Here is a 25,548-nt window from a genome sequence, read left to right as displayed (position 1 = left end):
CCCAAGACTTTTTTTTTTCATATAAGGATATTAACACTTTTCCTAATATAATTTTATATCATATGCTTTTTCATATTCCACTGTTTGCTTTTGTATTTTGTGTTTCTCACATTGAAGTTTATTTATTTTTAAGTGAATTTATAAATATTTTCTTTTATGATTCTCCTTTTGGTTTTATACTTAGAAAGATATTTATCCCCAGGTCAGAAAAATTGTCATATTTTCTTTTACATGTAGTTTCTCTCTTTTTTTTTTTTTTACATTTATTTCTTTCTTTCACTAAGAATTTGTTTTACTATAGGTGCAATGCTATCTTCAGAAAGCTGACCAATTTTCACATACTAAATTCTTACATATAGATGTATGTACATCCGCTTCTATACTCTTAACTGTTGTAATAATCTCCCTTTTGCCAGGACTGAACCTTTAGTTAGAAAACCTACATAGATCATATTAATTACATTAAAATAAGAATTTTTTTCATTTTTATTTATCTTATTTTTTTAAAGATTTATTTATTTATGGTAGAGAGAGAAAAAGTGCTCAAGCAGGAGAAGGGCAGAGGGAGAAGGAGAGAGAGAACCCCAAGAAGACCCCATGCTGAGCTCAGAGCCTGACTCAAGGCTCAATCGCATGACCCTCAGGACCATGACCTGGGTGCCTAGACTGCCTAGATGATTTAGACAGTTGAGCGTGACTCTCAGTTTTGCCTCAGGTCATGATCTCAGGGTGGTGAGATCGCACCCCTCATCAAGTTCTAAGCTCAGCACAGAATCTGCTTAAGTTTCTCTCTCCCTCTCCCTCTGCCTCTCATCCCCCCACTCCCGACTCCAGGCTCACACATTCTCTTTCTCTAAAATAAATAAATAAATTTTTAAAAACAAAACAGAAAAAAAATAAAATAAAAACAGAAACTAGGAAATTCTAAATTCAAGGTACTTTGTCCCACCCTGAAAATTTCTCTTCCTGGAAAATAGAAAGTCAAAAAGTGTTGTTGTTGTTGTTGTTGTTGTTGTTGTTTTTTCATTTTCACATTTCTAAACAATGACTTGACTAAAAGAATAAATTCATCAAGAATTTTGTTTATAGAAAAATTGTCTTGGGAGCAGTAAATAAATAAATAACTTTTCTAGGCCTGCAGCAGAAACTGCATTAAAATTTAGATTGCTACTTCAAAATAATCTTCATTAAGTGACTTCACAGACGATTTATAATAATGACTTCCACCAGGCCACTTGTGGAATTACTCTGAAACATCATCAGCAGACAAGTGAATCGCTCTTTGCTCTGAAATATGGTAACAGTAGATATTACAAATGTGTAAATTGGTATTCAGTCCAGAACTGGGTCCACAATTCCAACATGTGGGAGGTGGGGGGGGTGCAGTTCCCCCAACAGCAAGCAATTCTGACACTATCTACCCAAAGATAGCGTCTGATTCAGAATGCCCCCACACTTGGCCCTCACTGCCTTCAGATGGCATCTGCAAGCGCAAGTATTATCTATGCTTCTGACTGACTGGCTATTGATTGGGAGTTCCAACAACCCCCTTCTTGGGTTTTGGATACCAGGCATAAGGCTAGGTTCTTACCTATACTTCTGACCAATGGGCTATCAATCAGAGGTTCCCATGACCTCCTCCTTAGGTTCAATTAATTTGCTAGAGTGACTCACAGAACTCAGAGAAACATTCTACTTACCAGATTATTAGTTTATTGTAAAAGGATATATACTCAGAAACAGCCAGAGGGAAAAGATCATGCAGCAAGGTACAAGGAAGGGAAGCAGAGCTTCTATGTCCTTTCCAGACATGTCACTCCCCCAGCTCTTCAAATCCCATCTTTTTATTTTTTGCTTAGGGAGGTTCCATCACATAAGCATTGACCACTGACAACTGATTCAGCCTCCAGCCCTTCTCCTTTCTCCTCCTCTGGAGGCCAGAAGTTAGGACTAAAAGTTCCCATCCTCTAATCACGTGGTTTGCTACCTTGGCAACCAAGAGCCATGCTAGATAGTGTCCAAAATATGCCTCGTTAACATAACAGAAGGCACCTTTATCACTCTCTACACTAAAGAATTTCCAGGGCTTTTGGGAGCTGGAAGCCAGGAACTATGGATGAAAAAAAAAAAAAAAAAAAAAAAAAAATATATATATATATATATATATATATATATTTTTTTTTTTTTTTAACTACATCACAATATCATAGCCCACTTCCTGATCTTCACACACATATTCCCCTTATGGCAAAACAATCATAGCAGTCCAAAGATGCTGGCCCATTACCAGACTCTCATTCAGTCATTGGTAACTACCCAGCCCACTGTGCTGGTCTAGATCACGGACAGCAACACTAGCAAGCACTTCTCCCTCAGCCCATTCCTCATCATACAGTGTAAGGCCACACGGTGCACAACTAGTGAGCTATTTTTACTACAAGCAATAAAGCTGAATTCACTATTAACCCCAATTTGGCAAAGGGGGTAAAGGTACACCCTATCCCACCAGGCTCTCAGCAATCATGACAGAAGTGTTAAAGACATAGTCACAGTTTCTGGCTTTTCATCCTCCCTGCTTCCAGCCCTTGTAGCTGCAGCCCTGGTCCTGGGACCCCCTGCACCTAGCAGGGGAACAAAACAAACAATACATAAGTTGAGGCAACGTGCGGAAGAAAGAATACCAACCGCTCCCCTTCCTGCTCTTGCCCAGACCCACCAGAAACCAGGAAGCTATCAAGCGGGGCCACCCCTTCAGGACTCGGCACTTTTAGGGTGAGCACACTCTGGTGATAGCTGGTGAGCCAGTCCTCCGTGCCTTTTTCTTTTTTTGTTGTTTGTTTGTTTTTGTTTTTATTTATTTGACAGAAAGAGAGAGAGATCACAAGTAGGCAGAGAGGCAGGCAGAGAGAGGAGGAAGCAGGCTCACTGCTGAGCAGAGAGCCCGATGCGGGGCTCGATCCCAGGACCCTGAGATCATGACCGGAGCCGAAGGCAGAGGTTTAACCCACTGAGCCACACAGGCGCCCCCTCCGTGCCCTTTTCTTCCCCCGTTTTCGATAACCAGTGTTTCAATCGCCCACTCCAATTCTCCATCAAACTTATCTCTCTGCCCATTGTTGGCTGTTACCGGTTGCAAAATGAGTTCCTTGGTCTGAAGGAACCATGCAATTATCTTCTGCTGCTATTGTTTTATAGTATTTTGAGCATTTGCATCTAATACCAAGGAAGCGACACCCAGTCTGGAGGCAGTAAATACTCCTGTCAGGCAGGACCCATTTGTAGCCCCTGAAGGTTACCAGCATCAATCTCACTTGCCAGCTATGTTCAGGACCTTCCCACCAGGGAATCTGACACATAGCCATCTCTGTCTCTCTTGTTGGCAGGTAGGACAGCTCTTATTGGCATTTTGTGCTTCAGAGGGTGCGAGAAAAATGTGTCTGGCTTCAGCCCATCTTTGCACTGCTGCAGACACTCCTGTCTAGTCATTTCATGGACCCCCAGGCAGCCATCTCAAGGGAGCACACAGGGATATCTACTTATCCATTTCAATCACCTTCCAGACTTAAAAGGGCGTTCTCCTTATAGGCTCCTACTTTGACGCACCTTTCAAATTTTCATAGTGATTTCCACAGGGTTATGTCTTATATAGGCATACATTTAGTACCCAGGTTCCTATTGCCTTTCTAATCTGACCATATGGCCAGGCCATTGGGCACTGCCTTGGAAACTACTCTTCTCCACCACTGCCCAATTTATCCACACTTGCACATAAGGTCCTCAGTGAGGGGTCAACCCAAGGGACTTCTGGCTCCTTCATCAATCTTTAATTTGATTCATCTGCCTAACCACTGCCCCAAGTGGTTGCTGGTCCATTTTCTCATAGTAACCACTACATTCCAGTTTTTATAATTTCTCCAGACAAGGTAAATAGAACACATGTGTTTGGGGTCCTTTAATGATGGGTGACCAATAGGGGGTCCCACGGGCCCGCCAACCTTAGGTAACACTCATTAAAACCTTTGTTTTAGTGACCAATAGGGGGTCCCACGGGCCCACCAACCTTAGGTAACACTCATTAAAACCTTTGTTTTAACCCAGTCAATGTCTGCTTTATTCATCCCATTTCCTTTTTTTTTTTTTTTTTTAAGATTTTATTTATTTGCTTGTCAGAGAGCGAGCACAAGCAGGGGGAGCAGCAGGCAGAACAGGCAGAGGGAGAAGCAGGCTGCCTGCTGAGGAGGGAGCCCAATTTGTGACTCGATCCCAGGACCCTGGGATCATGACCTGAGCCTAAGGTAGATGCTTAACCGACTGAGCCACCCAGGCATCCCTATTCATCCCATTTACTAATAATCATCTAAAGACTTCCACCCCAATGGGATAAGTCCTACCACTTTCTCCTTTCTGATTCCTTTGTTTTGTCCCTTTCAATATTTGGTTTGTTAATGTATTTCTTAATAACCTTCTAGAAATTTTCATTCGCCTTCTTGGAAACAGTCCCTTGACTCTCCCCTTGGCCTCTTCCCATTTTCTTATTAATTAACCTAATGTTTTCATTAGCATCTGTAAGACCCAGGCGAGGAAGCTCAGCAGATTTGATATAGATTCCCTATTTTTCCGTTTTGCAACAATAAGGTGATATGGGGTGATCATGAAGGCTCCCTTAACCACAGCATTTGTCATGACATGGGTAATGGACATATTCAGTGGGTGAATACCCTAATCTTCATAAAGCCTACATACAAATGCATGGCCTACATACAATGGCCTACATACAAAGCATTATCAACAGCTTTATCTGGGATGTCCCACTTGATATTCATAGGGGAAACTGGGCTGTCTGGCATTCTCAGGGTAAACAGACCTTTCCATGTCTTTTATCCAGTCCTCCTCTCTCTGGAATAACTTCCTGTGTGTATGGATCACATATAGCCATCTGTAATTTTTTCACAGTGAGCTAGCTCTATGTCCCATTAACAACCTGAACATGCTCTTTCACTCTGCAGCGTCCAAAACCAGACACAGCCCCCAAACCACCCTTACAATGCCCTTCGGAACGGTTCCTCAGGAAGCTACTGATACCAATACACAAAACGTAACAGTTCCTTCACACTATACCCTCTGGTTTCAATGGTTTCTCGTTTTTGCTGTTTTTCTCTATTGACCACTTTCTTGGCAACCAGAGGTCTTAAAAGTACTTTCTGATACCCCTGCGCAATTCTCCTGTTGCTGGGAGGCTCTGAGGCTAGTAGCCTATGCTTAGACCACTGAAATCTGAGCTTGATTTAGCATCAAGGTCTGGTCAGGCATCCTCTTTTAGGTTAGCTATTACAGATAACAACAACTAAGGGGTAGAATATTTTGCTTTTTCTCATACTTCACATTTCCTTATGCATTAAGTGAATCAACCACAGGAGTTGGATCGGTCTCTAAATTCCTGGTAACTTTTATCTTTAGTTAACTTTTACTCTTAGTAACTGACCACAGCACAGCTGCGGCTCCATACCATGGGTGACCACATGGCCACCCAGAAATCAAAGGTTCCTCATTCCCTGTCCTTTCACCTTTTCTCTTCCCAAACCAAATGTTTCTGTGATCCAGAGTCATTCTAGCAAACCCCACTTCACTGACGCCAAACTAAATAGGTTCTGAACCCAATTCCAATGTATATGCATGGGGGTAGGGGAGGGTTCCCACACCAGCAAAAGCAATGCTCAGACACTAGCACGGTGTCCAAGATATCAATTCAATTCTGACAGTATTTGCCTGGAAATAGCATCAAATTTCACGGGTTAAGGACTCAGGCCTACAAGACTTCTCTCCCACCCCCCAACTCAGATGCCATTGCAAACCTGTGCTTCTGAAAACTAGTTATAGGTTGGGGATTCCAACTGACCCCTCCTTGGGTTTCAGACACCAGTCATAAGCCCAGGTTGTTAGCCCTACTTCTGGCCAATGGGCTATCTATCACAGATTCCCACAACCTCCTTCTTGGGTTCAATTAATTTGCTAGAGTGTCTCACAGAACACAGAGAAACATTTTACTTACTAGATTACTGGTTTATGAAAAATGATATACATACATAATTATATATATAATAAATATAAATATAATAAATACATAATTATGTATAATTATATATTTGTTATATACTGATATTATAAAATGACATAATAGCCAGATGGAAGAGCTACATGGGGCAAGGTATAAGGAAAGGGCATGGAGTTTCCACCCTCCTTGAACCTTCACATGTTCACCAACCTGGGAGCTCTCCAGAAAACTTCTTTTGAGTTTTATGGAAGCTTCATTAAATAGGCATGATTGAATAAATCATTAACCATTGACATTGGATCCAGCTTCCAGTCCCTCTCCTTCCTAGAGGGCAGGGGTGGGACTGAAAGTTCTAACCCTTTAATTACAGTGTTGGCTCTTAGGTGGGGCCCAAAAGTCACCTTGTTAACATAATGAAAGATGCCTTCATCACTTTCAATACTTAGGAAATTCCAAGGGTTTGGGGAGCCTGAGTCAGTAACTGTGGCTCAAGACCAAAAATATATGAAAAATACATTTTGTTCATGTAGTTTCATCTGAATGACCAAATATAATTTCTTATAGATCACAATATCACATGTATGACTGATGGATGCCCACGCTACTGCTAAATCTTCTTCAGCTGCTAGGAATTGACCCTGGTCTTGAGTACTGAAAATAACCGGCAACAAAATGAGATAGAAATAGTGCTGGCTAGATTCATTTTTTAAGTGCCTATAGATTAATTCTGTCATTTCTCTGTTCAAGGTCTAGCATACTCTCATCCAAATTAGGACATCAGCAATAAAAAACAATTTCCCTGGAATTTGTTTACAGACACAGAAACTGGCTTCAGAGAAATCTGCAAATGCTTTATATTTCCCCAAGTTCTTTGATGAGCACTGAGTTGTAATAATTCCAACCATTTTGTCAACTAATAAGGATTAATATAATCCTGAAAACAGTTTACTGAAGCATTTCACAGTGTGATGGAGGGGTTTTATTTATATATTTATTTTTTAGCTATTTATCATAAAACAATTATGGAAGACCAAGCATGGTTCTAAACTAAATAGAGATAGTTTCATTTAGTCTTCACAAAAACCCTACCAAATCAGGACTATAGATTGGTTTTACTGATGAGAAAACTGAGGCTCAGATAATAACTAATTACTTAAGACTATACAGCCTGGGGGCACCAGGGTGGCTCAGTCGGTTAAGTGTCAGACTCTTGGTTTCAGGTCAGGTCATGATTTCATGGGTTGTGGGATTTAACCCCGAGTCAGGGTCCTCAATTAGTGGGCAGGGGGGTCTGCTTGAAAGATTCTCTCCCTCTGCCCTTCCTCCCTGCACCCACCCCCAACCCCACCAGGGCTCTCTCTCTAAATCTTAAAAAAAAAAAAAAAAAAAAGACTACACAGCTTGGACCCTGCAGAGACTGTTCTCTCTAATGCTAAAATCCAAGAATGTTCTCAATTTTACACATCCTTGTTTGAGGTTAACTGCCATAATATGGTTATTTCGGAAGTACCATTCTATTTAAACAGTCTTAAGTGGCATTTTCCTCCCAAGGGAATGGAATTTTGACCAAAACAGAAAATACACCAAATATCCATTGTTACTATGGAGGAAGTATAGTACAAAATAAATAGAATCTGCTGAATTGCTTAAATAAAAAATCAGTTTAGACTTTCAGCAACCTGTTAGAGGTTGTAAATTAATGTTATAAATACTTGCCCACAGTATAATAACTAGACTCTGAGGCCTAAGCATTTTGTCTAGGATGTCCTTGAGCACACAGTATAGTACTGTGGGACCTAGTCATCATGTATGATGCAATGACTTTCTGTAAGGTGCATGGTCTGAGTCCCAGCCTAGAACACAAAGGGAGAATTCGCAGGACCCTGGTCCACCCCAGCCCCATTACCCCATTACCCCCTCCTCAAGTCACAGCAGTGGTTCATTTGGTCAGCAGAAGGGTCTTCAGCAAGATGAAGACTAGAAGAGGCTCAGGACTGGAGTCTCCATGGAAAGGACGAGCAGGAGGCGGCAGAGGGCAGAGCCTCTTGCTAATACCTTGGCTGGGACCTTTTTCTGTCTGTCACTATCTATGTTGATCTGGCAATTTCTTCTAGAGCCACCACCACCCGAGGCTTCCTCCAGCAAGGATCGTTGCTTTCTCCTTGCCCTACTCATGATAACAGAAGTCACACAGACTCTCTCCCCACCTACCATCAATAGGTACCTCTATTAGACAGCCTGAGATATTTTGCTGTCATCTTAACTGTGTAGCACTCATATGAGAAAATGCTGTTGCTGTACCCTCTTCCTCTAATCCTATCTTCTTTCACACCCATTTAGGTTCTATAGGAAAGGATGATAATGATGATTCTTTGAACACAGAGGAATAAAGTGAAATTAATTCCATATCATAGAAGGAATAAAAATCACACTCTAGCTGTCCAGAGCATTTTACCTTCGAGATAAGATCTAGTTTCTGAATTGAGAAATAGGATGAGGATTCAGGGAAGGGGTTAAAAGGCGTCATCAGAGGTGGAATATTATCTGAGATCAAAGAAGCCAGAGGTAACAGGGTAAAGAATATACTTAAGGGAGCTCCCTCATCCCTGCCAGCCGTGCTCCTCTAGCCCTAGACCCATAATTGGTGGAAACACTGAGGTGTGTGGGTGACAGAAAAACGGAGACAGAGACAGCTCATAGAGCTGTGTGCCACGTACAGGAGGTAATAATATAACTAAACTGCTTACATAAAAACCTAGAACATAGTAAACATTCACAACTTATTCATTATTACATAAGAATAGACTACAAAGACTATAATCCTTTACTCAGCAAAGATGGAAGTGCAGAAGGTGAGTGATCAAAGTCAGTATGAATATATTTGGGGCAAACACCAAATCTAGGGAGCATCTGCTAGAGCCTGAACACCAAGTTCAAGGTAAATAAAAGCAAGTACTACCTTCACAAGCTAGGAGGTAAATTTATGAAACCCACTCTTTGATCTAATAATCCATGTGGCAACTTAAATGATACTTCTTTGGGACATTCTGTTTAGGGTTCCTTTTACTTCTTTTACATTAAAATTCATTTGATTTTATTCTATCTTTAGCAATCTTTCCTTGTTTAAAAATGATATCTTTAAAGTATGTTTCATTTAAATATAAATTAATATTTCATATATGATATAAATTAAAAATACAAACCATATTAACTGTTAGCCCAAAGAGGACTATTATCTCTCATCTCTATAAGCAGTCCAATTTTAGAAACAACAAAAGTTCAGTATAAAGCCAAAATAAATCCTTTTTATGTGTCCTTTTCATAGGTAATGGGGACTTATTTAACCACTGTTTAAAGCAGCTTTCTTTACCTTTTTCCAAGCTAACTACACAGAAAACTAAGAATCCTTTATGACTGGTCACTTGACACAGCCCAAAGACTACCATAAGCTCGCTAAGACACGTTTCTTTTTAAATGTTACACTAATATACTACTCAGAAACGCTAATCCCTCCATTGTGCTGATCCTTTGAGGTATAACCTGTCTTAAGTGAAAATTATCTTAATAAGGTGTTGGGGAAACATACTTAAATAAAATATTTAATTTTGTATTAAAAACTTATTTTTGTTCATTTTGCTTTGAACTAATGTTTGCCCATGTTCAATTTCAATGTTATGTCTCAGAAAGAGTAAGAAAGAAATGCAAGTTTTAATCCCACATAGAATTGGTTCTAACTTGATAAAATTGAAAGGGAGTTTAATAATTCCATGAGTGTGGCATTTGGATAGCCTACAGTTTCATGGGATTGTTTGATTCTTAATCCTCATGAAATTTACAGAGGCAAAGCCTTCCCAAAGAACAAAGAGTCTAAGAATAGTGCTTCCTCCCTGACTCAAGGGCACTCATCCTTCTCTCAAGAGCATTTCCATCCTCTTTGTTTTTCTTTTCCCTCTGACCTAAGTTGTGGTTCCCCTGGATTGCATCTAAATCTACCCCAGGTGTATGGATCTAGATAAGTATTACCTGAGTAGTCTGCAATAGCAGAAACAGACAATAACAAAAACAACAACAAAAATAAAGCTATGCATTCATCTCTTCACTTTACCTACATGGATTACGAAAGAGTAGCTTCTTGGAGTAAAAAAGAGCTAGATGCCCATCCCATCTCTCCAATTACTATCTATGTGACCTTGGGCAAGTTATGGAGCCAAAACTGAGGTAACTGTGAGGTTACATCTTATGCATGTGTTATATGATAGGCTTAGGAAAGTTGGAAATTCATTATAATATTACAGGCCTCAGACTGGGGGTTTGTGGGAGTCCTCTTAAGTGGAATTACCTTCAAAGCATTATATTATATTATATTATATATTGCGTATAAATTGTATATTATACAGGGTTTCAAAATTTATGGGTAACTATAAAGAACTCAAAATGTTTGTATTTATTGTTAAAAAATCACAGAATATATATATGTATACATATATATAGCGCATTGAGAAGCTAGACATTTATTCCAAAAATCTAAAGTTTTACTCAAAATTTTTCTAAAAATACATTTGAAATTAATGTCAGAAGCAGTTTTGCAAATCACAAAAAAATATATCGGCTTGCTGTCACACTTCATATTGGACCCAAAATAAAACTAGACAGGATGACTACCATCCCAGTCACTAGATTTGGGTATGAATGACCTTTGATTGGTTCCAAAACTCTAATCTATTCACAAAGCATGAAAATTTGCTATCATTTGGGACCTTCTAAAATTGAGCCAGAGGGTGTCAAATTACACATATATATATATATATTGCTTATGCTAATAACTCTTATCAAAACGTGCATCATGGGGGTGCCTGGGTGGCTCAGTGGGTTAAAGCCTCTGCCTTTGGCTCAGGTCATGATCCCAGGGTCCTGGGATCAAGCCCCGTATCAGGCTCTCTGCTCAGCAGGGAGCCTGCTTCCTCCTCTCTCTCTGCCTGCTTCTCTGCCTACTTGTAATCTCTGTCAAATAAATAAATAAAATCTTTAAAAAATATATGCATTATGAAAACGGCTATAAATATCTTAAAATTATAGCAGTGGTTAAAACACAATGGCAAACATGTGATTCTTCCCCTTCTATATTTCCACTCTATCTCCTAAATTTTCAATAATGTAGGGGTTTTTTATTAAAAGAAATTTATTTAACAATAAAAAGTGATATAGAGTCTAAAAGCATAAAATCCATATTCTACATTTTGATAAAAATTGATAAAATTAGAAGATACCTCAAAGATCATGCCATCCAATGCTCCATTGTATAGACAGCAAAACACAAGGCTTGTCTGAATGACTTGTCTGAAGTCTCCTATTAGGGCAGTGCCAGAATACAGGTCTTCATTTTAGTTTAAAACTCTTCCTGCTGAATTATATTTCCAGAAGAGAGTTTTCAAAAACTGTTTTAAGCTTTTCAACATGGTGTCAGAGAAGACAATATGCTTAAGAAAAAGTCTGATTAGTTTTGGTCTAAGTTGTGGTAGCCATGGACCACAGCTCATTATCATAAATAAAGTTGCACTTTATTTAAACAATGTAATGATATCTAAACCTATAAAGAAAACTCACCTTGAACAGTTCTCCTATATCCTGAAGGAAATGTGATTATTCCTTTAGAGTAATAAAGAGGGAAAAAGTAATAGCTCTAGGGGAGAAAAAACCAGAACAATTTATCTTCAATAATAAACTATAGCAGAGAGAAATGCTACCCAAAGGTCAGCGAAGACAAAGTCAGTCTATTCTAAAGTTCAAAGGTATAAACCATTTTACAAAATATTCTTAGAACCTTAAGATATAACTTGTTAAAATATCTTTGAAGTTTTATATATCCATCTTTACAGAATCTTTCCTTTCATAACTCAATTAGAGTCCAGTGAATAGCAACCAGCTTTATTGCTACTGTCTTTTGATAGTGGAAGTGTTCAGAAGAGTTAGTTATTTTTCTACCTTACAACAAACAGCTCAATAGATCACCTTTTCCCTCCTGAGACTGAATTTTTCTAATGAAGCATTCTTCAGCTAGTGTTAAGCGGCTGAAGATTCTTCTGGTCATTCACTCTTTAGCTGTACCGAGTTTCGACATTTAGTTCAAAATAATGCATTTTGTTCTTTTTCAACTTTATCCACATATTATCAGGCCCTGGTTTGATTAGAGAACTCATGATAATCCAATATCCAGTATCACTCAATTGATACATCTTCTAGAATATTCTGGAAAACTTCCTAAGTACCCCTGAGTCCTAGTAACTATTATTTCCCCTAGGAAAGACTAGAATGGAGACAGTAATATGCCCATGCCAAGAATCAGGGAAGAAAATAACTCAGTTACCCATCATGTTATAATTGGCTTGTCTGAGTGCCATTTTCATACTGGGTTTCTGCGATAAAATAGACATAGCACTGGATTTAGAAACAATAGATTCAGGGTGTATGCCCTAACTCCCCACACTGAAGATCCTTACTATCCATGTAACTGAGGTCCCTGGACCTGTGTCTTCATCTGTTAAAAAGAAATACCACCACTCATATCTGAGGATAACTGAGATGATTAAATTATGTACATGAAAGTGAACTGTATACCATGAATGTAAGATAACATTTACTTCACTCCTAAAATGAAAAAACTTAATCACAGAGCAATATGTCTTATCATGTCCTATTTTAAATTTTATGGCCAATTGGTCTTACTACACATCACAGGGGTGAATGGATGGATAGATCAATCAGTCGATGGATAGGTAGATACTCTAAACAGCAAAAGAAATGTTATGAAATCTGTTCCACGAAACATTACTTCTCTCCCTTCATTCATCACTGCAACATGTTCATCAAGCAACATGACCAAAGGCAAATAGTGAGGAATCATTCCAGCTCTTCTAAGAGGACTTTTCACAAAATGGCTCAGCCTCCAGCTAGTCTCTCAGACCAAAAAAAAAAAAAAAAAAAACCCATGAGAGAAAAGATGACCAGGGCTGGTTTATCACAGACAGGCAGTATGTGGATGACTTTCCAAGGACTGCCTGTATATTTCAAAATAAAAGCTAAAATCCTTGCTAAGATTCACAAGTCTTGCCTGATCTAGCCACTTACATTATCTCCTACTGCTATCCCTTTACACTCTTTATTCTAGACATGCCAGCCTTTTTCTGTTTTTTGAACACATAGGCTAGCCTCCAGCATCCAATCTTTACGCTCATTCCTGCCTTGAGCACTCTTAAGCCCAGGTACAGGCACACCTCAGATGGTGCAGGTTTGGTTCCAGACCACCACAACAGAGCAAATACTACAATAAAGTAGTGAGTGAAATCAGTATTTTGGTTTCCCCGTGCATATAAAAGTTACATTTACATTAAGTGTGCAGCAGCATTGTGACTAAAAGTGTTCATACCTTCATTTTAAAATACTTTGTTAAAAAAACACTAACCATCATCTGAGCTTTCAGAGCATCATCTTTTTGCTGGTAGAAGGTCCTGCTTCAGTGTTGATGGCTGCTGACTGATTGGGATGGTGGTTGCTGAAGGCTGGGGTGGCTGTGGCAATTTTGTAAAATAAGACAACAATGACTTTAGCCACAATGATGGACTCTTCCTTTCATGACCAACTTCTCTGTAGCATGCAATGCTGTTTGATAGCAGTTTACCCACACTAGAACTTCTTTCAAAACTGCAGTCCATACTCTCAAACCCTGCTGCTTTGTTATCAACCAAGTGTACGCAGTATTCTAAATCCTCTGTTGTCATTTAACCGTCTTCAGAGCATCTTCACCAGGAGTAGATGCCATCTCAAGAAACCACTTGCTTTGCACATCCATAAGAAGCAACACCTCATCCATCACAGTCTTGTCATGAGATTGCCACCATTCAATTGCATCTTCAGGCTCCACTTCTCATTCTAGCTCTCTTGCTATTCTTACCACATGTGCAGTTACTTCTTCCGCTGAAGAAGTCATCAAAGTCATCCACGAGGGTTGGAATCAACTTCTTCCAAATTCCTGTTCTGTTCTGTTGATATTTTGATTTCGTCCCATGAATCATGAATGTTCTCAATGGCATCTAGAATGGTGAATCCTTTCCAGGTTTTCAATTAGCTTTCCTGAAATCCATCAGAGGAATCGTTATCTATGGCAGCTGTAGTCTTACAAAATGTAGTTCTTAAATAGTAAGACTTGAGAGTTGAAGTTACTTCCTGATCCACGGGCTGCAGAACAGATGCTGTGTTAGCATGAAAACAACAGTCATCTTGTACATCTCCATCAGAGCTCTTGAGTGACCAGGTGCATTGTCAATGAGCAGTTATATTTTGAAATGAATCTTTTCTTCTGAGCAGCAGGTCTTAACAGTGGGCATAAAAGAGTCAGTAAACTGTGAACACAGGCCAAGTAGATTTAGCATCATTCTTAAGGGCCCGAGAATTTTCAGAATGGTCAATGAGCATTGGCTTCAACTTCAAGTCACCAGCTGCAGGAGCTCCTAACAAGAGTCAACCTGTTCTTGAAGCCTTGAAGCCAGGCTTTGACTTCTCTAGTTATGAAGTCTTAGATGGCATCTTCCTCCAACAGAACAGTTTTGTCTGCACTGGAAATCTGTTTAGTGTAGCCACCTTCATTAATGACCTTAGCTCAATCTTTGGGATACCTTGTTGCAGCTTCCACATCAGCATGTGCTGCTTCACCTTGCACTTTTATGTCGTGGAGATGGCTTTTCCTTAAATCACATGAACCACCTCTGATAGCCTCAAACTCTTCTACAGTTTCCTCCTCTCTCTCAGCCTTCATAGAATTAAGGAGAGTTAGAGCTTTGTGGATTAGGTTCTGACTTAAGGGAATGTAGCGTCTGGTTCGATCTTCTAGCCAGACTATTGAAATTTCCTCCGTATCAGCATTCAGGATGTTTCCACTTTCTTACCTTCTGTGTGTTCACTAGAGTAGCACTTGTAATTTCCTTCAAGAACTTTCCTTTGCATTCACAACTTGGCTAGCTATTTGACCACAAGAGGCCTACCTTTTGGCATATCCCTGCTTTCATCATGCTTTCCTCACTAAGCTTAATCATTTCCAGCTTTTGATTTAAAGCGAGAGATGTGCAACTCTTCCTTTCATTTGAACATTTGAAGGCCATGGTAGGGTTATTCACTGGCCTAATTTCAATATTTCTGTGTCTCAGGGACTAGGGAGGCCTGAGGAGAGGGCGAGAAATAGCAGAATAGCCAGTTGGTAGAGCAGTCTGAACACATACAATATTTATCAGCTAAATTCACTGTCTTGTATGAGTGAGGTTCATGGCAACCCCAAACAATTCCAATAATAACATCAAAAATCTAACACAACACATATTTTGCTTGTGTTTCTTTTCACTAGAATGAAAGTTCCACAAGAGCAGAAAATTTTGTCTTTTTCTGTCCTATTCCTAGCACTTAAAAAAGCATCTGGCATAGTAGGTACTCAGAAAGTGTAACAAATTAAGTGAACAACAGCCAGGTGTTCAGTTATCAATGGCTGCTTAACCAATCACCCCAAAACTAGTGGCTTAAAACAACAATCACCATATTACCACTCACAGCTTTGAGGGTTTACTGGGCTCAGCTGGCAGTTCCAGCTTGAGGTCGCTCATGCAATGATAGAAAGCTGGAAATATCTTAAACCTTCCTCCCTTTCACATGTCTGGTGCCTGGGATGGGGAAATTCAAAATTTGTGGGCTGAAATAGTTAACGGTGCGTCAGGCATCTCTGCTTCTGTATGCTTTCTTCATGAGGTATCTCCAGTACAGGCGTTCCGTGGAAGTCGGAGTTTTATGTGGTGGCTTAGGGCCCCTAAAGTAAAGGTCCCTAGAGAGAATCATGAGAAAGTTTTGTCACCTTTTATGTCCCAGCCTCAGAGATATTACGGCCCTGCCATGTTCTGTTAGTCAAAGCAGTTACAGGACATATAAACTCTACCTTTTTTTTGGTTGGGGGGAGGGCAGGAAATGGAAAGGTTCTGGAAATTCACACAGATGCAAATATTGTAGCCATCTTTGTAAAATACAATCTGCCACACCAAGAATAAAAAAGCATGCTATTTCTATGGGCTACTTTTTAGTGTACCAGCAAAGCCCAGTTGGGCATTTCTGATGCAACATATTTTGGCCTCCCCAAAGCAAGTTTTCAACATGGCTTTCTCTTTTCCTTCCGATAGTAGATCCCTTAACTCTAAAATTGAAAGAGCCAAAAGTTTCTTAAGACTCTTATCCCAGTAATCACCAAAGATAAGGGATTTCCACACTTGTTAAGTCTGAGGGATATACACAAACTATTTGAATAGTAGTGTTTTCTTATATTTCCTACTCTAGAGCAGTCTTAATGGTTTTAGGTCTTAAATCAATAAATTCTAATTTTACAATAGTAAATCTTTTTGGTTCCTAGTTAACCAGTTTCCTCTCATTTGTAATGACAAGGTTGAAATTGCCAATTTGTGAATAAGCTCCTTAATTCAGGTTCACTTGCAGATCTTAAAAATGACCAATATTTACTTCTTCCTCCTGTTTCAAATTGGATTAAGACTCCTAAAATACTTTACTTTCCCAACTCCTATTGGAGCACTGTTGACAGTGTCATTTTAAAGAATTTATGCTGTCACTATACACCTACAAGCCATACAGCTAGAAAAGAATCTTTTCTGGGTCCTAAAACACCCCGTATCTTGGCATTCACAATACCGAGTCTTAGCATAGCTCCACAAGCCCCTGGTCTTCTCTCCCTTCCTACAGAACCATTAACTAATGAATTCACAGAGAAAGCAAGGCACTGGATTCCTCTAATTTTTTTAACCTGCCTGTTTTATTTTTCCAGTTTAAGTCACTGTCAGTGCTTTTCTATGAAGCTATAGATTTGAATATTTAGCTATAGAGACAAACTCTTTCATTTGCCACTTTAACATAATTTCATTTGTCTTCAGCCCTTGGATTGTCTCAGGATGTTGCAGGTGCAACTTTTATGGCAGCCGGTAGTTCAGCTCCTGAATTAGTTACTGCTTTCCTGGGTAAATATTGCTCCTTATATTTTCTGCTTACTCAATGTGATTTTCTCATCTTCAAGTCTAGTAACACTTACTTAACAATTACCTTGCTCATAGGTGTATTTATCACAAAGGGAGATATCGGCATTAGCACCATCCTTGGATCTGCAATGTATAACCTCTTGGGCATCTGTGCAGCTTGTGGCTTGCTATCTAATGTGGTAGGTAAGAAAACATCACTCAACATGTTTATTGTTTTGACAAACTCTTAAAACTATTTATAATCTAGAACAAAGAAGGCACTAGTAATGTGTTCAATCAAATTTATTAATCAGTAGAAAAACATGTATTCCATTAAAGTTTACCCACAAATAGCTCTTGGTCAAATTTATGAAAACCAGAGTAGGCTTTAAAACACAATTTTTCTTAAAATTCCTTTTTCTCTAAGCAAAATGCAAAAGATAACAATATTTGGCTACAAACATACAATTTCAGTATCACGCTAAGCATGTACTTAAAGTTACAGTGTAATGGAAACAGTAAATTATCATTTTACAGGTCTCAACGCTATCATGTTGGCCCCTATTCAGAGACTGTGCAGCATATGCAATTAGTGTAGCCGCAGTTCTTGGCATAATATTCGACAACCAAGTTTACTGGTAAGCTTGAAATAATTGTTACTCTTATGTAAAACACAACTACAGAGAGTATTTTATGAAATTCCAATGCTTTAGCAATGTTGGTTTTTTTTTTTTAACTGAGATCTCAATTATCTGCCACTTCTGCACCATTTTCCTATATGCCTCTGAGCTAACTTCCTCATCACAGCTGCTGGTTGGGCTTTCCCATCTTTAAAGTTTCTATAGTCATGTCAATCTCCTTGTCTCACAATCACTGGATATTACCAACCTTCCTTCTTCACACTACCTGTTCAGAAAGTCTTCCCTTTTGTTGTCCATTAAAGCCCCAACAGTTGGGTTTTTCAACTACTGGGTTGTTTACCTTGCCTTGGTTAGAAGTGGTCATGGTCACAAGACTGGAGAGAAATGATGGAGGAAGTAAATTTTAAAATCTTCAGGTTCTTCCAACTTTCTCTCTGATGTTCATTTAGCAGAGGAATTATAGCCTTCTTCCTCTAAGAATCAACAATATTTAGGTATTAATAATTGTTTGCCTTCTTTGTAACCTCCCAGTATATTGCTGTTCCAAGAAAATGAAAAAAAAAAAAAAGGGTGAATCAGTGGACAGCTAATAACTTTTTCAACTAATAAGAACCAGGTATTTAGTAAGTGTTTAACACTATGCTAGGAATCATAAGGGATGGAGAGTAATGTATAATGCACAACCAAAGAGGTTGTGCATTGCTCAATGCCAGAGGATACCAGAAAAGAAGAGAAAACAATGTAAACGGCACCTTTCTGGAATACTACAACTTAGCAACCCTGCAAAATACCTCCTAACAAGAAACTTAAAATCTAGCAGGGAGAAAAATTTCTAAATGAATCATCCTAAACTCTGGTCTGTTTCCCAAAGAAAGACCAATGGATATAGTAGGGATCCTTCTGGGACCCAGCAGTCTTCTCTAATGGGACACTGACAAGGATAGTATCCAAGCTTATGGTCCCTCCATTAGGGAAATCAAGAACTCTGTGCTTCCAGCTGTAGCAGAAATTCACTGGCTATCAAATAAAAGGTAAATGACAGGTGCAAATACGGTATTAGCCAATCATAACTCTTTAGGAAATCAGAGCATAGAGTAACAGTTCTCAGGGCCTAAGGTATAATTTTATTTTTAAGACTATCCTCATTTTCTTATGAATACACACCAAATTTAATTACATCAAAATAAAAAAACTCTGTAAACTGAAAAGTCCCAGTGAAAGACTCATATATTCTGAATAATTTACACAAAATTCTTATATCAGATTTGAATAGACTCAGTTGAAATGAACCGATACTATATTCTTTTATAATTACCATACATTTGGGGGAATATTTGCTGCCAGTGAACTGAGATGGAGGATGCCCATCACTATTCATTAACTTTTATTCTGAAAATCTACAATTATTATTTTCAAAGCATTGTTTATGCCTACCATTTATAAAGAATCTGTAAACGAAGACAGTGAGTTTATAATTCTTGGTTTTATTTGAAATATAGAAAGGACTGTTAAGCTTTTACCAATAAATATATAGTAATGCTGTAACCAAGTGAGGACGCATCCATAAAACCAAAATACACCTAGAAATGTTCTTTGCTTGTTGTATTGCTATGCTGTAAAATTATTAAGCAGATATGCCCAAAGCTATTAACTTTAAAAGTGTTTTTAATTTTAAAACACACAAATTTCTCTGATTTATAGGTATGAAGGAACTTTGCTGCTTTTGATATATGGATTATATGTTTTGGTGCTGTGTTTTAACATTAAAATTAACCAATATATTATAAAGAAATTCAGCCCTTGGTGCACCTGTCTTGCCCAAGCTATGGAGGAGAGCAGTGAACAACAGCCACTGATGGGATGGGAAGAGGAGGGTCAGCCATTCATCCGTCGGCAATCAAGAAGTGACAGCGGGATATTTCATGAAGAGTCTGGCTACTCTCAGCTTCCTTTAAGTTTACAGGATTTTAGTCAGGTTTCTGAAGGTAATAAGCATATCATGCCCGCTATTCAGCCTATTCACTAGAAAAACGTAAAAATCTCATTTCAATCCGGCAATTACTATACATACTTATGTAGAAGATACTGTAGAGATTCAGAAATGACGAAGAGGTGGTCCCTAGCTTTAAGAAGCTTCCAGTGCTGTACAGAAAAAATAGCTACAATATGAAGGCTTAAGTACTATAAAAGAAAAAAGTGTAAGTGTAGTTCCTAAATGGGACAGATTGTATAAAATTAGATGGCTACATAGAAAAGATTATCACAGAGAAGGGAGTATTTAAACTGAGCCTTGTAGAACTGATCAGATTTCAGCTGATGACCTGATTTATGAACAGAGCTACATAAATAAATATGTAATGTGTATAGTAACAGCTATATAAGTCTATTATGTAAAGATGTAGAAGTAAGAGTATAGTCTATATTTGAGGCCAAGGAATTAATATGAGCAAGAGGCCTATTCAAGTACTAGCATGCCTGGAGCACAGAATGTACACAGTAAGGAAGCAGAGAAAAGGTAGATAAGAAAGAATAGGATAGGAAGAGCCTTAAATGCTAGTATATAAGTCTTTGTAGGCTTATGAAGCAGGGAAATTTGAGGACAAAAGAAATGGAGGTCTGTAAGAGGCTACTAAAAAAGCTGATGTTTGGTAGATGCCTAGACGAAAGGAAAGTAGGAATAAAAAAGAATGCAAAGGAAGCATCACCAAGACTAGGCAATGGAAGGACTACATGAGACAAGAAAAGGGAGGAGAGAAAATTCTGAGGCTTTGTTCATGATTGAGAAAAAAGAAATACCACTTATAGAAACTTGTAATTTAGAAAAAAGGGCTGGTGTGGGAAAAAATAAATAGTCAAGTTTTAAACATGCAATCTGAAGCAGCAGCAACACATTTAGATATTTAATAGAAGTCAAATTCATCCACGGCCAGAAATAAAAATTTATGTGTCAGTTTTTTACAAAGTGGTTCTATGAAACAGATTCTAAATTTACCTAAGTACATTAGGAAGAGAAGTTATTCTTTTACTACCTTAAAAAAAAAAAAGACTTTTCCCCTTTTTACAATAATTATAGTTTTTAGCCTTTCAAGTGCAAGTGGTATATATTGCCAAGTTAAATTTTATAACAATTCAAAAAGAACCACTCTAAATTTTTTCATTACACTGAGATTACATCTAAAATTTACCTAGTGGCCTATTGGCTGAGGCTTGGCAAATTTTTTTTCACGAGTTATTTTACCAGCATTAGTTGTAATGTAATTTGATCTGATATATGGGTGCATTCTTTTGTAAATGCCATACAAATTTTAAATAATCTTATAAAGTAAATGTTTATTTTTATCCACTCTATTATTGTTTTCCATTAATTTAATAAAACAAATTGTATAAAGGAACATTCTCGAGTTTTGTAAGTTATATTGTAGATGCCACGCTAGTTCCTATTTTCTTCAAGGTTCTTCTTAAGAATGGTAGTGAATTCCAAATTTCGTAAACTAATGGAAGAAAGAAAAATGAAGCAAGCCTCCAAAACACACTTACAATGAGAATTAGGATGGAATATTCAAAACTAACGCTGTAATTATTTTATACCTAAGTATGCATTATCTGACACACAGGGCAGGCTAGAGACATCAACAATACTGGGGAATAGAGACAACTATAATAGCTATAATAGGTAGAAGCCAGGTTAATCCCATAAGCAAAAAAAAGTTACTAAAGACCACCCACACTGTAGAAAACCAGAGAAGTCCAACTGACACTTCATAAACATTATGGCTAATATATTTAGTGAATGATCCAAGATTATTTTGATGGATTTAAGGCCCCAAATCAAGAAATGCTGAGTATTACATTTTATACTATCTGCCCTAAAGTCTCAGTTAGTTTCTTTTTGCCAGCAGTATCAGTAATGAGGTATTCAAATGTTTTAAATAGCCTCTTAAAAAGTGATACAGCTAATTTATTTCAATATAGCTTTCTAAATGGACATTTCCAACTTAAGTGGCCATTAGAGAAAACTCAAAATCATTTGTTTTTCCCTCAACAGATCCACCAAGTGTTTTCAACATGCCTGAAGCTGACTTAAAAAGAATTTTTTGGGTACTATCCCTTCCTATTATTACCTTACTTTTTCTAACCATACCAGACTGTAGAAGAAAGTTTTGGAAAAATTACTTTGTAATAACATTTTTCATGTCAGCACTATGGATATCTGTATTTACATATATCCTGGTTTGGATGGTCACAATAACTGGTACGTATCTTTAGCATAAGAGCACAGTTTAAAAAGAAAATAATCAGTTTTATAGAAGAACAAACTGCATATATTCACAAAAAGTAGTCTAGCTACAGAGGAAATTTCTCTTTCAGCAAAGACTAAAGAGATGTGCTACTTACAAAAAGATTAAATATTAATATACCAAGATCATTCAGGGTTTGTAAGTTGCATATTACATATCAACTATATTCCCAATATTATACAGCCCAGAGTTACAAGCCACAGGATCTTCTTATAAATGGAATCAAATACACAGGATGTCTTTCTACTGTGCTAATAATTACAGCACATCATATGGGGTCCACAATATACTATTTATATTGAATTCCATTCCATAATGAAAAATATAGCAAGGGGCCAGCATTTTGAGAAAACGATATATGCTCACTGTTTAACTGAACTGCACTTTATTTTGCTTTTTAATATGGACATATAAACAAACTATGAAATGCGTGAAAAGGGTATAAAATAAAATTTCAATTTAGGTTTCTACTATCTTCATGACTAGAATTTAAATATTACTGCTTGGCCATAATCCATTCTAGTCCCACAGAACTCCAGAAGAAAAAACTGAATATAAACATGGAAAAAAAAAAAAAAAATCAAGAATTTCTCCCAAAAAGGTTAGCCTGAATAGACATATCAGAGGTGAGCAAACTATAGCCTATATGACCAAATGACCAGGTCTCCTGTTTTTGCTAATGAAGTTTTACTAAACATAATCATGCCCACTCGTTTAATTCATTTATACGTTATCTACGGATGCTTTCACACTACAGTGGCCAAGGTGAATAGATGCAACATAAACCATATAGCCTGCACGGCCTAAAGTAATCACTACGTGGCCCTTTACAAAAAAAGGCTGATCTCTGACTTTTCACAAATTAATATATGACTTAGAATAGCATGCTAGCAAGAAAGCACGATTTTTTTTTAATGAGAAAGATCAAAAAGTCCAATTAGCTTGCATATTAAATCTCTTCAAATTTTCTCAGCCAGAATATATTTCACAATAGGAAATCAGGAAAAGAACAAAATCAAGTAATAGATCATAAAACAGCCCCCAAGATGATAAATATTACTGTTACTTATGTACATATGAACTCCGGCAAACCAGTAACAAAAATTAACAACCAATTACAATTCCAATATCAATATATAAAGCATGCAATAAACAGCTAAAATTCTTTCAATTGACAATTTAAGAAAAAAAAAAGATGCTAACGTAAGTTTTCAATCACAACATTAGAAGAGCAGTTACATGTACCTTTTTTTAACTTCCCTCTGATTGCTTCCCAAAATGAACACATATCTGAAAAATGTTGAACTGATACTGAATTTACCAGAACAGGACCATAATGTTAGGAAGACTCCGAGTAGAACCCTATTTTGTTTTCCTTTGTTTAAGGTAGATCACCAAAGTACGTACAACTTAAAAAATGGATACCATGTAACACATTTACAGGTTAAAAATAGCTATAAACAGTTTGTTTAATTCTGATCACTTTAAGAAAATAGTTTGAAAAGCAGAAAATGACCAATCTCATTAGCATATATTAAGCAACGGCCTTGATGAGATAACAGTGAACATCTAAACCTTCTGTAAGTATATCAGGTAGGGGAATTACTCCTTAGTAGAATTCTATTAAATATCTTTAGATATCTGCTATTAAAAATTTGTGCTACCTGGGCTACCCAATTTACCAATCTTATTCAAATATTTTGCTAGGTAAAATTTAAGTACATATTGGTTGTGAAATCTAAATGTGCCTATTTTCTTTTTGTTCAGGAAGGAAATATCTGAAGTAATTGCAGAGAATGGTTATTGAATTTGTAAGATTTGCAACTTGTAGTATGTCTCTGTTAATTACAGGGGAAACGTTAGAAATTCCAGATACAGTAATGGGCCTTACTTTATTAGCAGCAGGAACAAGTCTGCCAGACACGATTGCAAGTGTATTGGTTGCAAGAAAAGGTAAGAGCTAGGTCCCTCAAGCTGCAATGCCCATTCTACAAGGCTGGCTGAAATACTGAGCAAAGGTACCTTTAAAAATATTTATTTCCCCAGCTAACATACTTTGAAGAAAAAAAAAGAGTGACTCAAATAGAAGGGTTTACTATTTAATAGCAGAGCAATTTCACTAAATCTAATCTAATCCCCCAAATAATATTCAGCTGAAATGTGCATCAAATTGTAATTAACCGTATTAAATTAGAATGAAAAGCAACAAGTAATCTACAGACCTTATTGAAAAATGATTTAATAAATAAAGATAATTATTATTAAATAAATGTTAAGACTTTAAATACTAACCCCCAAATTAAAAAATACAAATTCAGTAAGACTTTTGCTCTAAAATAACAATTTTCCAAAACCAACAAACAAAAAAGAATTTCCAGTGTTTTTTTTTATGAAGCTTATTAATAAAATACAGTATTGGCGTGCACATTTTAACAATATGCTTTTTTTGCAGGCAAAGGAGATATGGCTATGTCTAACATCATGGGATCCAACGTGTTTGATATGCTGTGCCTAGGTGTTCCATGGTTTATTAAAACTGCATTTATGAATGCATCAGCTCCTGTAGAAGTGAACAGCAGAGGACTAACTTACATAACCATCGCTCTCAACATATCAATTATTTTTCTTTTTTCAGCAGTTCACTTCAATGGCTGGAAACTAGACAGGAAGTTGGGAGCAGTCTGCCTGTTATTATACTTGGGACTTACCACATTATCAGTTCTATATGAACTTGGAATCATTGGAAATAATAAAATAAGGGGCTGTGGAGGTTAACATTAATAGTGTTATGTGGAAAATGTGAATGATGGGAGAGGGAAGAGAAAGAAAACTCCATTTCTTCATTTAAGTGAAATAAAAATAATCCTGAACTAAAACTTACTTACAGTAATTCTTTATCACCAAAGAAAAGTAATTTAAAGCCAACCAATATCACATCCTAATTTGTCTGAGCCCTTTCTTTCAAGGACAATTACATATATAAAACGGAAGTTTTGAAAAAATCATCTATGTTTTACCTTACAATAAGTTGATAAAAGCTGAGGAAACTTGAACAAACAAATCCCACTATGTAGTACTGAAAGTAACAACAAGAAAATGGCTTATTTCATTAAAAACAGTATAACCATTCATTTAAACTGAATGACTGACTTGCTGTCTTTAAAAACCCAAACTTGAGATTAACAAAAATCACAGTATATTTAACACTATACTGTTAAAAGCTGGTGGGAGTTTTAAAAGTTCATTTTTACAGCTTTTGTAAGCATACAGTATTACTAAAAAAATGACTCTTTACTAGGAGATTCAGCAAAACAGATGTAAGAATGTTCCAACCGTGGTTTGAAATTATGCATTACGATCCAAGCGAACATCGATTTCTCTGCCACTGATTTTTATGCCATTCATTATTCTGCAGGCTTTTTCAGCTGATTCTGGGGAGTCAAATCTGACCGTTCCACAGCCTTTTGACTTTCCATTCTCCATTTTTATTTCTGCAAACATTACATGAC

At 37.4% G+C, this 25,548-nt stretch overlaps 2 protein-coding genes across 6 annotated transcripts in view; one reads left to right on the top strand and one right to left on the bottom strand.

The window, feature by feature from the left end:
- The window catches only part of SLC24A5 (solute carrier family 24 member 5), a 27,827-nt gene extending 2,982 nt beyond the window's left edge, over positions 1-24,845 (top strand). The window contains exons 3-9 of the mRNA XM_032856570.1: positions 17,020-17,103; positions 17,197-17,300; positions 17,638-17,738; positions 19,443-19,726; positions 21,787-21,993; positions 23,891-23,992; positions 24,492-24,845. Of these exons, the coding sequence (XP_032712461.1) occupies positions 17,020-17,103; positions 17,197-17,300; positions 17,638-17,738; positions 19,443-19,726; positions 21,787-21,993; positions 23,891-23,992; positions 24,492-24,814 (1,205 nt within the window). The 3' untranslated portion in view covers positions 24,815-24,845. The remainder of the gene's footprint in view (positions 1-17,019; positions 17,104-17,196; positions 17,301-17,637; positions 17,739-19,442; positions 19,727-21,786; positions 21,994-23,890; positions 23,993-24,491) is intronic.
- MYEF2 (myelin expression factor 2) overlaps positions 17,386-25,548 on the bottom strand; it is a 39,246-nt gene continuing 31,083 nt past the window's right edge. For 2 of the 5 annotated variants that reach the window (XM_032856566.1, XM_032856567.1), the window contains exon 16: positions 24,762-25,548. In XM_032856566.1, coding sequence (XP_032712457.1) covers positions 25,385-25,548 — 164 coding nt within the window. In that variant the 3' untranslated portion in view covers positions 24,762-25,384. Of the gene's footprint in view, positions 18,215-24,756 lie in introns of those variants that run through there. The other 3 variants (XM_032856565.1, XM_032856569.1, XM_032856568.1) reach the window with 3 other exon arrangements.

The sequence above is a fragment of the Lontra canadensis genome, unplaced genomic scaffold (genome assembly GCF_010015895.1).
Source record: "Lontra canadensis isolate GAN:19392208 unplaced genomic scaffold, GSC_riverotter_1.0 scaffold12, whole genome shotgun sequence".
NCBI classification, from domain to species: domain Eukaryota; kingdom Metazoa; phylum Chordata; class Mammalia; order Carnivora; family Mustelidae; genus Lontra; species Lontra canadensis.
This window is presented reverse-complemented; position numbering and strand designations above follow the sequence as displayed.